Below are 13,296 nucleotides of genomic sequence, written 5' to 3' on the forward strand. Positions count from 1 at the left end.
TATGTATATCATATTGCATTTCTATCAATAGATCATCCCAACAATTACACACTGGACCTTTGATTTCCCGAATCCATAGGCACGCAGTGTGAGAATATTCTAAAGTAAGATCTCTCTGCTTACATAAGTACTATATAGTTAATCATCCCTCAGCATGAGTGAGTGGCAGCCCAGTAAGAGGCCATGCTTTGAGGGGGTGATGGTGTGGTCGCACCTACTCTTCTTTTCTGTTCATCTGCTCACTTCATTCTGGCTCCGGCCCGGTGCCACAGACCTGCCGAGTGAGAAACTTAACAAAGACTATAATAGACAATAGAAACAATTAGTCATAGAGCAAAAGGAGACGGTGATAAAGCAAATGGACTTGTTCAAGAGGTGATGGCTCTCTTGATGTTGGAACATTGCTACTGTTCCTGGTTTTAATGTCAATATATTAGAATAAACTGCTGCTGTCCTTCTGAAACCTAGTTAGTTTAGCAGATTCAGCAGGTCTAGGTCTATTAAAGGAACAGTTCACCCAAATTTTACAATTCTGTCTTCATGTATTCATCCTCAAGTTGTTCCAAATCTGAAAGATATTTGGAAGAATGCTGTTCTCCATTGACTATGCCATAAAAAGTTATTTGTAAATGTCCTTGTAATATTGAACACAAAAGAAGATATTTTAAAGAATGTAGCACAGCAAACAGTTCTGGGGCACTTTTTAGCATTGACATTTTTGTAGTCAATGGTGGGCATTTGCTCAATTTCTTTCTCTGTGTTCATCAGAACAAAGAAATGTATACAGATTTGGAACAACCCGAGAGTACATGATGACAGAATTTATTTGGGGGGTAAGCCTTTAATGTATAGAAGATACACCTTTTCGTAATTAATATCCTATGTTTTACTGACAAATAAGTCACATGGAAATTGTGTTGATTTATTTAAGACTGATATTCATTTAATGATAAATTGTTAATGATAAATATATAAAATATAAATTTAGCTGAATATCATCCAACAAAGAAAAAAGGGAAAGAAGTAATTGCAAAGAACTAAAAAGAATATGACATCGACCTCCTCCCCCTTTGTTGTTTACAAAAAGAGAAGTTACACTGTTGCAGTCACCTAAATTCCGTTTGTTGATGCCCACCTCTCAAACACATTTATTTAAGACCATCTATTCACATATATTCTATGTATCTGTGGTGTACACAGTATTCTATTCTATTACAAAAAATATTGTACTAAAAGTGCTGAAAAAACCTTTAAGGTATGATCCGTAGGGAAATCTCTATCATAATCATAATGTGAGACACCAGGGATGATCTTGCAGTTCCCCATGTCTGAGTGGAAATGAAAGATGACAACATAAATATGATCATTAATAAGCCTTAAATTATGTATTAAAACAGCATGAAAGCAGTGTGTTTTTCATAGGATAATTATAGAGATGTGGAGGTGTACAACATTTATCATTTAGCTGAAGGCTGTTGTTTCCAAGTCTCATTCCGATTTTGCATCTGTTATGTGTATTTCATACACAAGATGACAGATGATAGACTGCAGATTGATGGCACAGCGTTGAGCTCATTAACCTCACTCAGAAAATCCAGATTCTGGTCAGTCTGCTGTGAGCATCTATGCCCATGTTTTATTCAAGACGTAGAAATGCTCAATCGTCCAGTTATCAGGAATAATAGTGCATGCTGCACTGTTGTACCTGTCATATTTTCAATTAACAAACAATTTGAATCAATGCTTAATCTTGCTAATGTTCCATTAAAAAGTTTTAATGTCATTTGTATAACAAGAGGCCAAAGCACAAAAGAAACATCTCATTAGTGATACGAAAACATCGGGTGCATCACATCGTGGGTGAAAATTGACATGAGGATGCAAAGGATGTAAAGTTTGTACAATAATTTATGTTAAGTTTCTAGTTTTGTTTATCTTTCAGGATCAGCGAGCAATTAAGTCGTATTGTGTTCATTTGTTGCATTCAGTCAGTCATTTCCGTATCATTTCTCCATTTCTTTTTGCACCAGTGAAACGCATAAAACTGACAAAAAAGTTGTTTCATGGCTTTTTGTCTATTGGAGCACTGCTGTGCATCTGAAGATGGCAGGTGACTCATGATCACCAATGATCATCCAATCACGCTGAGTAAGCCACAGAGACTGCCAGCTGGAGGGGCCGAGACAGAACACAAGTCCTCATTGAGTCAGAGGTGTGTGTGTGTGCACTGGTGCATCTGTGTCTGTCTGTGTACATACAGTACAGAAGGTGTGGGAGCATGAAATAAAAGCGGTGAGCCTCTTATGCAAATCTGTGACCGACACGTGCATGAACATGTTCCGTTAATGTTATTCAGTTAGGCTCAGTGTTGTAGTCGAGACCACCCAAACCGAGACCAAGACAAAACCGAGACCAGAGGGTGTTGAGACCAAGACAAGACCAAGATTTTGAGGGTCCGAGACCAAGACCAAGGCAGGCAGAGAAATGTATGTGTAGATGTTTAATGTTCCATGTTTTATCACCCACCGTAACTACAATTCTTGTGCAGGTAAAAACCAAACATAAAAAAAACTGTAAATACCCAAGATAAATTTAAGTCTGTGACCTTCAAAAAAAAACATTCAGTGACTTAATTAGTTTCATTGCTTTTTTAAATAATCAATAGCAAAATAGCTGAGAAATGCACAAAGTTTCAGATTTGTTCTATTTGTTTGGGATTATCCAAAATAGAACAAAAACTTGTGTCTAATTGTGTCTAAAACTTAAATAAGTTATTTAGTCAAGTTTTATTGAATAATTATACAAAATCAATATCACATCAGATGTTATAAAATAAAAAACAAGATCTCATACAAGTACCTTTTCACATTTCGGATATTGTGGGCCTTTGTGTGTATTCATTTTGACAAATTTCTTTAAGACGATCCCCCATTCTTCTCTTACCAGCAATAAGAGTAGCAAAAGTAACAGAATATTTAATAAGGAAGGTAAATGCTTTTAATGCCAGAAGTTTTACATCCAATCACATGAATGATGTTAACACATAAATCAGACAATGCACCAGCAATTTAGTGTAATTCCCACAGTTGAGGTCTTAACCGGTATCGGAAAAAAAACCTGAGACTTAGTCTGAGACCAAGACAAGACCATCGAGACCAAAGACAGTGGAGAACGAGACAAGACCAAGACCATCAAAAAATGGTCTTGAGACCGGTCTTGAGTACTAGTACTAACTAGTACTAACACTGGTTAGGCTTCAATAAGCTCTTTGGTAATGTGAAACACTCAGGCAGTTCAAGAATAAAACAAAATGAATTGCATGAATACATCATTTGGACAAATTAAGGTGTTTATTGTTTCACTGTAATTCATAATGTGTAGGAATTTCATAGGCTGGCATAGAGGGGTGTTTGCCAAAGTGCCTGTATTTTGAGCAGGACTTCTTGTAGACATCTCTCTCATTCACATATACCTAATGTCCTACAAGTTAATTAGGTGACATCTTAACTTGAGTCATATTGATATTGGTGTCGAAGATGACACGGTGTGGCAACTTCTTAAGCTGCTCCATCACTCTGAATTGCAACTATGCTGCCATCTCACTGGTTGATTTATGGTCAAAGGAATACTTGGATAGACTAAAGATGTGCACTCCATTGCAAATCAAAACATAATATTACACCATGCATCAAATGCAACATGGTAACCGAAAGAAATAATACAATTTGCTCTCTGACCCCTAAATTAAATAAAACACAAAGTAATTTTAAGAGACTTCAATTTAATCACAAGTTTATGGATGGCCTGAATCATATTTTTTGTCATTGTCACCAAACTGATTTAATTACTGAATCAATCAAACTTAACATCTTAATAAAGATATCTCTTATTCTCTGTCTCTCTCTAACACACACACACGCGCGATTTTCTGTCCCTCCCACCCCCAGGTGTAATATCAATGATGCTGTGCAATCTCTTGCGCACACTTCAGTTTCGATCGAATCTCGTTTGTCTCATGTAAAACTTTAGAGGAATTAATTTCAAGAAATGAAATCATATCTTACTTGTAAAAGCAATATATCGCTCACTGGGAGCTGAGAGAAAGTTTAACTTTTGTTTTGTGGATTTTTGCCGTTCTTGCACGGGTACAAGATTGCGCATAAATCGCAGAGCGAGGCGCGCCCGGTGCTGTCGAGGCTGGGCGTGAGAGCGCGGGTCATCGCCACGGGCGTGCTGGGTGTTGTCATGGTGCTGGTGTTGGTCATCCTCATCCCGGTCTTGGTCAGCACAGCGGGGTCTGATGCGCGGTACGAGATGCTCGGAGCTTGTCGCATGGTGTGCGATCCATATGGAACCAAGTCTCCATCATCAGCACCGGCGGATAACCCCAGCGATAACCGTTTAGTTCAGTCCCCGCCGACTTTCATCAGGGGTGCAAAAGGGGAGACAGGGCGTTCAGGAAAGATCGGCCCGAGAGGTCTGCCGGGTCCGCCCGGACCAGCCGGTCCACCGGGGGTAATCGGAGAGCCCGGATTACCCGGACCGCCGGGCATCATAAACGCAGCGACGTACACCACTGTCCCCAAGATCGCGTTTTACGCGGGACTTAAGAAGCAACACGAGGGCTACGAGGTGCTCAAGTTTGATGATGTGGTCACCAACTTGGGCAACCACTATGACCCAACGTCCGGTAAATTCACCTGCTCCATCCCGGGGATCTACTTTTTCGTGTATCACGTATTAATGAGAGGTGGCGATGGGACCAGCATGTGGGCTGATCTGTGTAAGAATAATCAGGTAGGTAGTAAGTTTTAGGTTTTGCATTTTTTTATTCATTTAATAAATTATAATCATTTACGTCTAGTGGTGCATTGTATAAACATATCGAACATTTCATCCTTAATAAAATGCTCCAAAGTGAAATCAGTTGCATGTACACTGAACAAAAATCAACTGCATTTGTCTCAAAAGTGTGATTCCAAAAAACACTTCTTAGTGCAGAAAGAGACCTAAAGGGAAAGCCATATTTTAACACATTGTTGGCAGTGTTTACAGTATCTGGGCGTCTATCACTGTAATCATTTCATTTGTCATAAACATCACTTATTTCTTGCAGGTGCGTGCAAGTGCAATAGCGCAAGATGCGGATCAGAACTACGACTACGCCAGCAACAGCGTGATATTACACCTGGAGTCTGGAGATGAGATCTACATTAAACTAGATGGTGGAAAAGCACACGGCGGAAACAACAACAAATACAGCACATTTTCAGGCTTCATGGTTTATGCCGATTAATACCTGTGACTGCGCTTTCAGATGTGTCCAGTTGCTATGTCACAAATCATTCAAACTTGTGACTTTACATCAATGTCAGAGTGAAGTTGATCTTTAGAATTATTGATCACAACACTTGCAGCATGGGAGAAACACATCGTCTCTCCACACATTAGTTTTTTTGAAAACCACTGTGATTTTAAAAACATCTGAACAAGACTGGTGATTTTAGTAGATTTATTGAGATTAACTAGCAGTGAAAATCATTTGACATCATCATTCCATACGTGCCTAACGTAAACTGATACAGCTGACATCAAGAGAGGCTGTTACAAAAAAATGAAACATAGTCGAGATTTTGTACGTTCTTATTCTTTGCACACAAAATGTCATGTTGAAGCCACAATTGCATTAAGTTTTATATACATGTCTTAATGTATCACTGTCAGATTTGTGCAGTGTCATCTAACAAATTGTGAATAAAATATATTCTATCATATGTATGCCTGAAATTACAGAAGTCACGTGCAACTACAGAAATTAACAAAGCCAAAGCTATGACACATTTCTGAACCACAAAGCTGCAAACTTAGAATACATGTTGGTCTTGTATTTGCAATACTGAATTTCTTTTTAATTTTCTTGCTTTACTGAGGCACTCTACCTATTTACTTTACCTACTAAAGATTGTAGGTGTCACCTTATCCAACGAGAATGGATTTTATATGCAAATGTACAAAAAAATGTATTATAAAAGCCTTTATGTAAAAAAAGACTATTCTGGATGACTCACAAAACACTTTTTACATTAGCTTACTGTTACAGAGACACAAAGCGAATGACAGTATCATTATTTTACAAGAGGAGTCACCGTGAGCGGCCACCTGCTCTGGAGAATACTCATCTCTCTATCCTCTACAATGACCTGTCACAATCCATGTCTTCCAATTAATTAATGTGCTGTGAAACATCAGGCTTGAATGTGCAAGGCAAGTAGATTTACAGTCAGGCATATTTTCGTATGTATGCACTTTAGAACTAAAAACTGTTCAAATTTCAATTGCATCATCATTTATGAAATGTTGCTGCTACACAATACAAAAAAAACCAATAGCAAATTGTCTTTTTATCATTATTTAAAAAAAGAGATTACAAAAACATTTAAACACCATTACCATGTTTTCATCAAAAACAAAGGTATGGTTAAATTAATTTATTGCAACCATATGACATATTCAACTGAACTTCTTTGTCTAAATGTAGTTGAATATTTCCATTTTACGCGTTCCTTAAATCAATCAAAAGCAAACAATGGATATATAACATTATATCCATATATGCATATATAACATTTTAAATGGAATATTCTTTTATTATTTAATGTCACTTTTAAATTTTTTGTGATGAGGGACCTTTTAGGATCAGAATCAGCGATTCTGAACTAAAAAAATAACGTTAAAAGAAAATAAAAATACTGTTTAAACCTCCCTCTTTCCCTAATTTTAAAGCTTTAACGCTTAAATTGATTAATAATCATTAAAAAATTATTGCACCAAAGTCATCTAGAGACATTTCTCTACTTACTCTTATCATTTTAAGTTCCAGGAAAAACTAAAATGTGTCTTTGGTATGTTAAGCCATATGTTGACCATTTTTATTTAAATGTTAGCCAGTGCTTAGGATTGTCAATAAGTATTTTGTCAACCTGTTTCTGAGTGATGCCACGTGACAGCATTTTGGGGACAATATTCTTCAGAATGTGCGAGTACCCATGACCGCCATATTTTGTGAGACGATTCTTGGTATGGATGTCATGAGCGATGAGGAGCCTGTCTTCATAACCTTCCTTGATTAGAAAAGCCAATCTGAGAAAAGACGACACAAATATTATTAAAAATAGATTTGGTTTACACAAAAAGAAATGGGCAGTTAAGTTAAAACTTTAAAAACAAAATTCTCATATATTTTCGCATTACACAATTTGCTTTGACTACCAGAAACAGACGATGAGAGAGATGGCTTGTTAACGTCAGGGACTTACATCTGAACCCTCTGGCTATCACTGGGCATGTCAACATCAAGATTAAATGTGTAGTTCAGCATTTCTGTGCCAAAGAGATCATATTCAAGATAGCTCCCCATCTTGGCAAACTCCAGCAGCTCGCCATGATCAAATATGCTCCTGAAGAAAATGTAAGAAAGAAAAGTATTGATGGTGCCAGATTTCACACACAGTTCTGTCATACATTGATCAAATAAAGAATACAACTGTCATGGACAACTACATGGATGCAAGGCACTCCAGCTCATAGTGACCATTCAGGAAAACTTTTTCTGTATGCAGATGCTCTCCTCACCTGTCAAGGTGAGACATGACTGTTTTGGAGATGTCTCCACCTGCTTCTTGCAGAATGCGGATGGCCTCCGCAGGAGCAGCTTTGTTCCGCCCGGGGTGGATGATGACTGGGCAGCCGAGCTGAGTTTGAGCGTGGGCGGTGGCCCGCAGGACCTTCTTCTCACTCTCTGTTATTGGCCAGCTAGTACCGATCTCACCAATCACACCACAGCGAATGTCTGTACCGTCTGCTCCGTGGAGCACCTCGCTGACAATAATGTCAGTTAGCTTGAAGAAAACAAGTTTTAATAAATAACTTCAGCTGAGGGGAACAAACGAATTATTTCATACAACAACTGCAGTGAATTACATCATTTATTTCTACTTCAGTTATACAGAACTCTGAAAGCAACTACCTGTATTGTTTTGAACTTACAGTATAAACGATATGGAGATATAGTTATAAGATACAGACTTTGCATATACGGTACAAACCTTCTCAACCTTCATATTTTTGGTCTCATCAGAGTGTGTGGCATCCACATAGTACCCAGCTCCTGCTATAACATGTACACTGGTATCCTTGGCTAACTGGCGTAGAACGGGCAGATTACGTTGAAGGCCTGTAGTGGTATTCTCCACTATGGTGCCTCCCCCTGCTTTACGATAACAAAGCAACTCCTCCTTCACCGCCTCAAGCTCCTCATTCAACAGCAGGTTCTCCTTGTGGCTGTATGGATTTTGGTGCAACCAGTGAATATTCTTCATCTCAATTGGAGCTGTGGCAAGAGCCTCATCTTCTGGCGCCGGGGGAACGTGGCAACACTCGAACCTCATTGTGAGGTGTTCGTGGGTCATAGTGCGGCCTAGATGATCAGGCTCGATCAGACCCAGCACCGTCTGGACCTTGCCCCTTTGTTCAGACATGTTGAGATGGCTGTTGAAAGACAGAAGAAAGAGATTTCAGAATGTGTCGGTTTATATACAAAGTTATTATCAGGGTTCTAAATTAACACCCGCCAACCCGCCAAATGCGGGTAAAAATTCATTTTGGCGGGTGTTAATAAAAACTTACTAGCCAGTTTGGCCGGTAATGCATGAGGCATTACATGCATGATACATAAGGCTCTGTTCTCGGTCATTTATCCTATGCATTTATCCACCTGACAGTACTTCCTACATTTCCCAAGAACACTGTTTCGTAATGCTACGTGGTGACGTTTCATACGCCCATTGGCTGCGCGCAGTTTGTAGTGAAACCAGCGCGAGAAACCATGGAAACGAACGGAGCCAGAGCAGGGAGCAGACTGAAATAAGACGGAGTTTAGCTAGATAGCTAGCTAGCTAGCTAGCAAAGTAAAGTATAAAGTTAAGATTAGCTAAACTAAATGAGGCGGTGGTTGGGACAGACTTCTGGGGGCGAGAAGAGGAACGAGGCAGGGGATGAGGATATCAACAGAGAAACGAAGAAAAGAAAATGTAATGCCAAATAGCTGACGGGTCGTGAATGGCTTGTGTTTGATCACGAAAATGTCGTCATGTTTTGTCAGGATTGCCGCATGTACGCGAAAGAAAAAAACAAAACGAACAATTTCGTGGTAGGAACTACTAATTTTAAAGTCGAGGCAGTAAAGGACCATGAGAGTGATATAAAGACAGAAAGATAGATAGAAAGATATAAAGATAGATACTGTAGATAGATATAAAGACAGATAGAAAGATATAAAGATAGATACTGTAGATAGATATAGACAGATATAAAGACAGAAAGATAGATATAAAGATAGATACTGTAGATAGATATAAAGACAGATAGAAAGATATAAAGATAGATACTGTAGATAGATATAGACAGATATAAAGACAGAAAGATAGATAGAAAGATAGATACTGTAGATAGATATAAAGACAGATAGAAAGATAGATACTGTAGATAGATATAAAGATAGATACTGTAGATAAATCCCAAACTTGAAATGTATGCACTTTCTGTGTATATTTTGTTGTATGTATTGTACTTTATATGTATTTTTCATGCCAAAATTGTTAATAAAATGATCAAATGCATTCAGTGTTACTCATATTTTCACCCGAAAAAAATTGGCTAGTGGAAATTCTGATTGGCTGGTAACTTTAGAAAGTTACCAGCCACATTGGCTGGTGATCAAAAAAGTTAATTTAGAACCCTGGTTATTATGGTCTGTTTTTAAGGGGGGATTGCAGTGTTCATTGTTATATAGGTAGGTTAGGTTATAGACATTTCTAGTATGATAAGTTTTAAGAGGAAAAACTTATTAAATTTCCCCTTTGAAATAAAGAAGGACACCCTGTAGCGCGGAAAAAAAACTTAAGGCTAATCTAAAAACGTCTCATCCTGCATGACTCATAAAATGGGTTAAGAGCCTTGCTGGTTTGGACTTTGGGATGACTATTAAAGAGCCTTATTGAACTTCGAACACATTACTGTACCAAACTTTGGATTAAATAAATTCATTACGTTTCTGTACACACAAAATGCATGCATACGCGTTAATAAACAATTGGCAACTTGAACATACGATTTAAAAACTGCGATGTCGTTTTCATTATATAACACATACAATAATTATATAACAACGACTGCACGACATGCACGCGCGCTCAAAGCAAGCAACAAGTTGAGCTGCAGAACAAGAACTGTGAAAAAATAGCACGAAAAGTGCATTTGTTTAACGTTACAACTGACGCTTATGCACAGCGGTTAATTAAAACTTACACGATGAAATATTATCTATGATTCGCAATACATTTTGAATAAATTATGCAGAGAAAGGAACTTTACCTGCGCTGCGGAAAAGAACAACATACAGTTTGCAGAAGCAGCAACAAGGCGCTGAGATCTCGCGATGTTTATGTATGTTGTGTGTATCGCGAGATATATGATGACAGGATTAACTTTGTTAATTATATGTAGATTTGACCAGAATGGAATAACTCATTTACAAACGAATTACATAAACAGTGAAGTTCGCTGCAATGATTGTCAGAGAGCGTAGTCTGCACTGTTTAACTGCGTTTGAGATTTACGGCAATGTAGGACCACGCCCCTTTACGTAGATCGAGTCGACGGCGTCCGTTTGTTGAACGGTAGCCCCTTAACTTTTGTGTTGTTTTTTTAATTATTAATAAAATGTACATTCAAGTGACAATAGTGCCGGGTGTTTATTTAATGTGGTGCATTTATAATATGGCCTATCCTTCTCTACTATTATTACAACATTATGAAACAACAGTGATTTGTTTTTATTTATAGCCTATTATCAGGGGAGGGGCTACCTTGGATCATTTTTCTCAGCTGACCAAACTGTTGGACTGCAACAAAGTGCACATAATGCTAAAGTTAAATCAATCTGACTATCGATCCGTGATTTAGAACTGTCATGTTGGCCTGTGATACATTTTCCCTGTGTGATTCTGATTTAACTAAAAGTGACAGACCCTCTTCAAACACTCTTGTAACACTCTTTGGCTTCTTGGATGGTTTTAAGGAAAGATCATCTAAAGACCATGATGACTTAAAACCCTGAATTTAAATCAACACACCTGACTTTTTGGAGTCCTATAGAAAATTACACTCAACAAGACGTTGCCTCCAACTTAACGTGTACATTATAGTGTCTCGTTATTGCTGATGATGTGACTCTGTTGAAGTCAAAGCTGAGTGACATCAGAGGAGTATAAAAAAGAACTGAAATCACCTTATTCACCACTGAAATCTCCCAGCAAGACCTCTGGGTAATTTATTGAGAGCCCTGCTCTCTCAGTGTGGGCTCTGAGCTTTTCAAGGAAGGAGGTGTGGATGGGAATTTGGTGCACTGCATCTCAATTTCGAACCTCAGAAGGATAAAACACCCACTGTGTTGATGACAGATGTTAACAGCGTCTTTTGAGAGATAAATGTAAATGACTTGTTTTATTCATTTGAACAAATAAAAAACCAACAGAAAACATGCAGCCTGCAGGGAAATGCTTTACAATGTGTCATTTTTCAGCATAGGAAATAGGTTGACAGTCAGTTTTTCATGGCATTCAAGGCAAGTACTGACAAAAATGTCAGGTTACCATAAAATGTATCGACATCATCTGGTTCTACTGAAGACAAAAGTATTAGTTTATATAAACGACCCACATGTACATTGCTAATAACGTTTTTATCCCCATCTGACTATTTTATAAAATAACTATGTGATCTTTATCCTGTTGGGTTTCAATATCGACTTACCTTTCCAAAATATCATTGTTCTGTTTTCTTTTGTTTTTACATTTGTCAACTTTTAGAATGGCAGAATCTTAGGCTTTGTTTGACATTTGCTTCCATCAAATCACAGAATCCTACAAATTTTTGAAACCCTCACATTGGTCACAACTCACAATAGCTTTTGTTGCCAAATCAATGAGGTGCATGGACAATTGTTATACATGCACAGTTTCCGCCATGTTATGGAGGACTTCTTTGGAATTGACTTGTGTCCCTCAGACAATAAGATTTGCACTGGGCAGATACGGATATACTAGCCTACATACTACACTTTACAAGCAAAGATTATTATAAGTCTAGCAATTGGCTTTACCGATTAACATAGCCTATGCAGAAAATAAAATGTGAACATTTTGAAAAATGTTTTAATAATTACATATAAAAAGAACGGAAAACAAAAGTCGATAATTGTTGTTCAATAAATATAACCGCTATTTACATAACACATTTTCCAGACTTATTTCATGTTCGTTTTAAAGTAGTAGGGTGTCACCTGCTGGTAATATTTTTAACCGCAACTAACTGTTGATGTTCGGTAACGGTAACATTTGACTTCTCACATTGCTTACTGCTAAGAATCACATGTTACGTCCCGTGTAAATAAAGTTACGGGATCCATCCTTGATATTAAAAATACGTTTATGTTCTATGTTGTCTTGCCACATGTTTATAAATAGCAATGTTAACGAAACAAATGCTTTCAATATTATGATACTATATAGATGTATAAAATTGTTCAAAATGACTTAGAAATAAGAAAGCATTTTGTAAATAAGATGTAATGTATGACTTTTTCACTCACCAGCCATTTGGCTACAATATCTGTGTATTCTGAATATACACATTTTCTTTCTCCTCCAATGAAGTTTTGGGTTCCTCGCCACCGTTTGCATACTGATTTGCACTGTTTGCCTGGCCGGGGGGCTGCTGGAATTGAATAGTTTTATTTAATTAACACTGCATATAGGAATTTATAGTCTGTCTGATATTTGACCTGTGTTTTGACTTGCATAACCTTATATGTTTAGCTTATAGTCAATGTTCTCTTGTACAGCTGCTTTGTAACAAAGAAAATTGTCAAAAGCTCAATATAAATAAATCTGACTTGACTTGAATCAGAGCCAATAATGCCTTTTCGGTGTATATACAGTATGAAGTCAAGATGTCATATAAATAATACAAATAATATAAAATAATAATATATACAAATAAATAAAATTGGGTTGGTTTTTATACAAAAGGTTAAGTTTATGAATGCAGATGTGGTCAATTGAACATGGAGATGTTTTGTTATAGTTGTAGTGGAAGGAAAGACAAAGAAATAAAAAAAGATGAAGGCCACAAGACAACTGCAAGTGGATCCTCCACAATTGTCCGTTTTCCGGCTCA

At 37.5% G+C, this 13,296-nt stretch overlaps 2 protein-coding genes across 2 annotated transcripts; one reads left to right on the top strand and one right to left on the bottom strand.

Annotated features, from left to right (window-relative positions):
• Positions 1-3,980: 3,980 nt before the first annotated feature.
• Positions 3,981-5,417, top strand: c1ql3b (complement component 1, q subcomponent-like 3b). The gene is made up of 2 exons (XM_079452851.1): positions 3,981-4,797; positions 5,117-5,417. Exons 1-2 carry the CDS (start codon positions 4,246-4,248, stop codon positions 5,294-5,296), a joined length of 732 nt encoding a protein of 243 aa, XP_079308977.1. The 5' UTR covers positions 3,981-4,245; the 3' UTR covers positions 5,297-5,417.
• On the bottom strand, positions 4,818-10,723 carry pter (phosphotriesterase related). Its single transcript, XM_079452850.1, has 5 exons — positions 10,432-10,723; positions 8,106-8,547; positions 7,633-7,898; positions 7,317-7,457; positions 4,818-7,140 (listed from the first exon to the last, which is right to left on the bottom strand). The coding sequence occupies exons 2-5, from the start codon at positions 8,535-8,537 to the stop codon at positions 6,930-6,932; spliced, it is 1,050 nt and encodes a 349-aa protein (XP_079308976.1). The 5' UTR covers positions 8,538-8,547; positions 10,432-10,723; the 3' UTR covers positions 4,818-6,929.
• Positions 10,724-13,296: the final 2,573 nt, after the last annotated feature.

This window comes from Barbatula barbatula (genome assembly GCF_947034865.1).
Source record: "Barbatula barbatula genome assembly, chromosome: 3".
NCBI classification, from domain to species: Eukaryota; Metazoa; Chordata; class Actinopteri; order Cypriniformes; family Nemacheilidae; genus Barbatula; species Barbatula barbatula.

Bases quoted from the DNA above. Each gene is read 5' to 3' on its own strand.
- pter (XM_079452850.1), bottom strand. From the start codon at position 8,537: ATGTCTGAACAAAGGGGCAAGGTCCAGACGGTGCTGGGTCTGATCGAG. The intron at 7,458-7,632 runs GTGAGGAGAGCA...CATTTTCTTCAG, and splicing joins GTCATGTCTCACCTTGACAG to GAGCATATTTGATCATGGCG. The intron at 7,141-7,316 runs GTAAGTCCCTGA...GTCTTTTCTCAG, and splicing joins GATAGCCAGAGGGTTCAGAT to ATTGGCTTTTCTAATCAAGG.
- c1ql3b (XM_079452851.1), top strand. From the start codon at position 4,246: ATGGTGCTGGTGTTGGTCATCCTCATCCCGGTCTTGGTCAGCACAGCG. The intron at 4,798-5,116 runs GTAGGTAGTAAG...TATTTCTTGCAG, and splicing joins ATCTGTGTAAGAATAATCAG to GTGCGTGCAAGTGCAATAGC.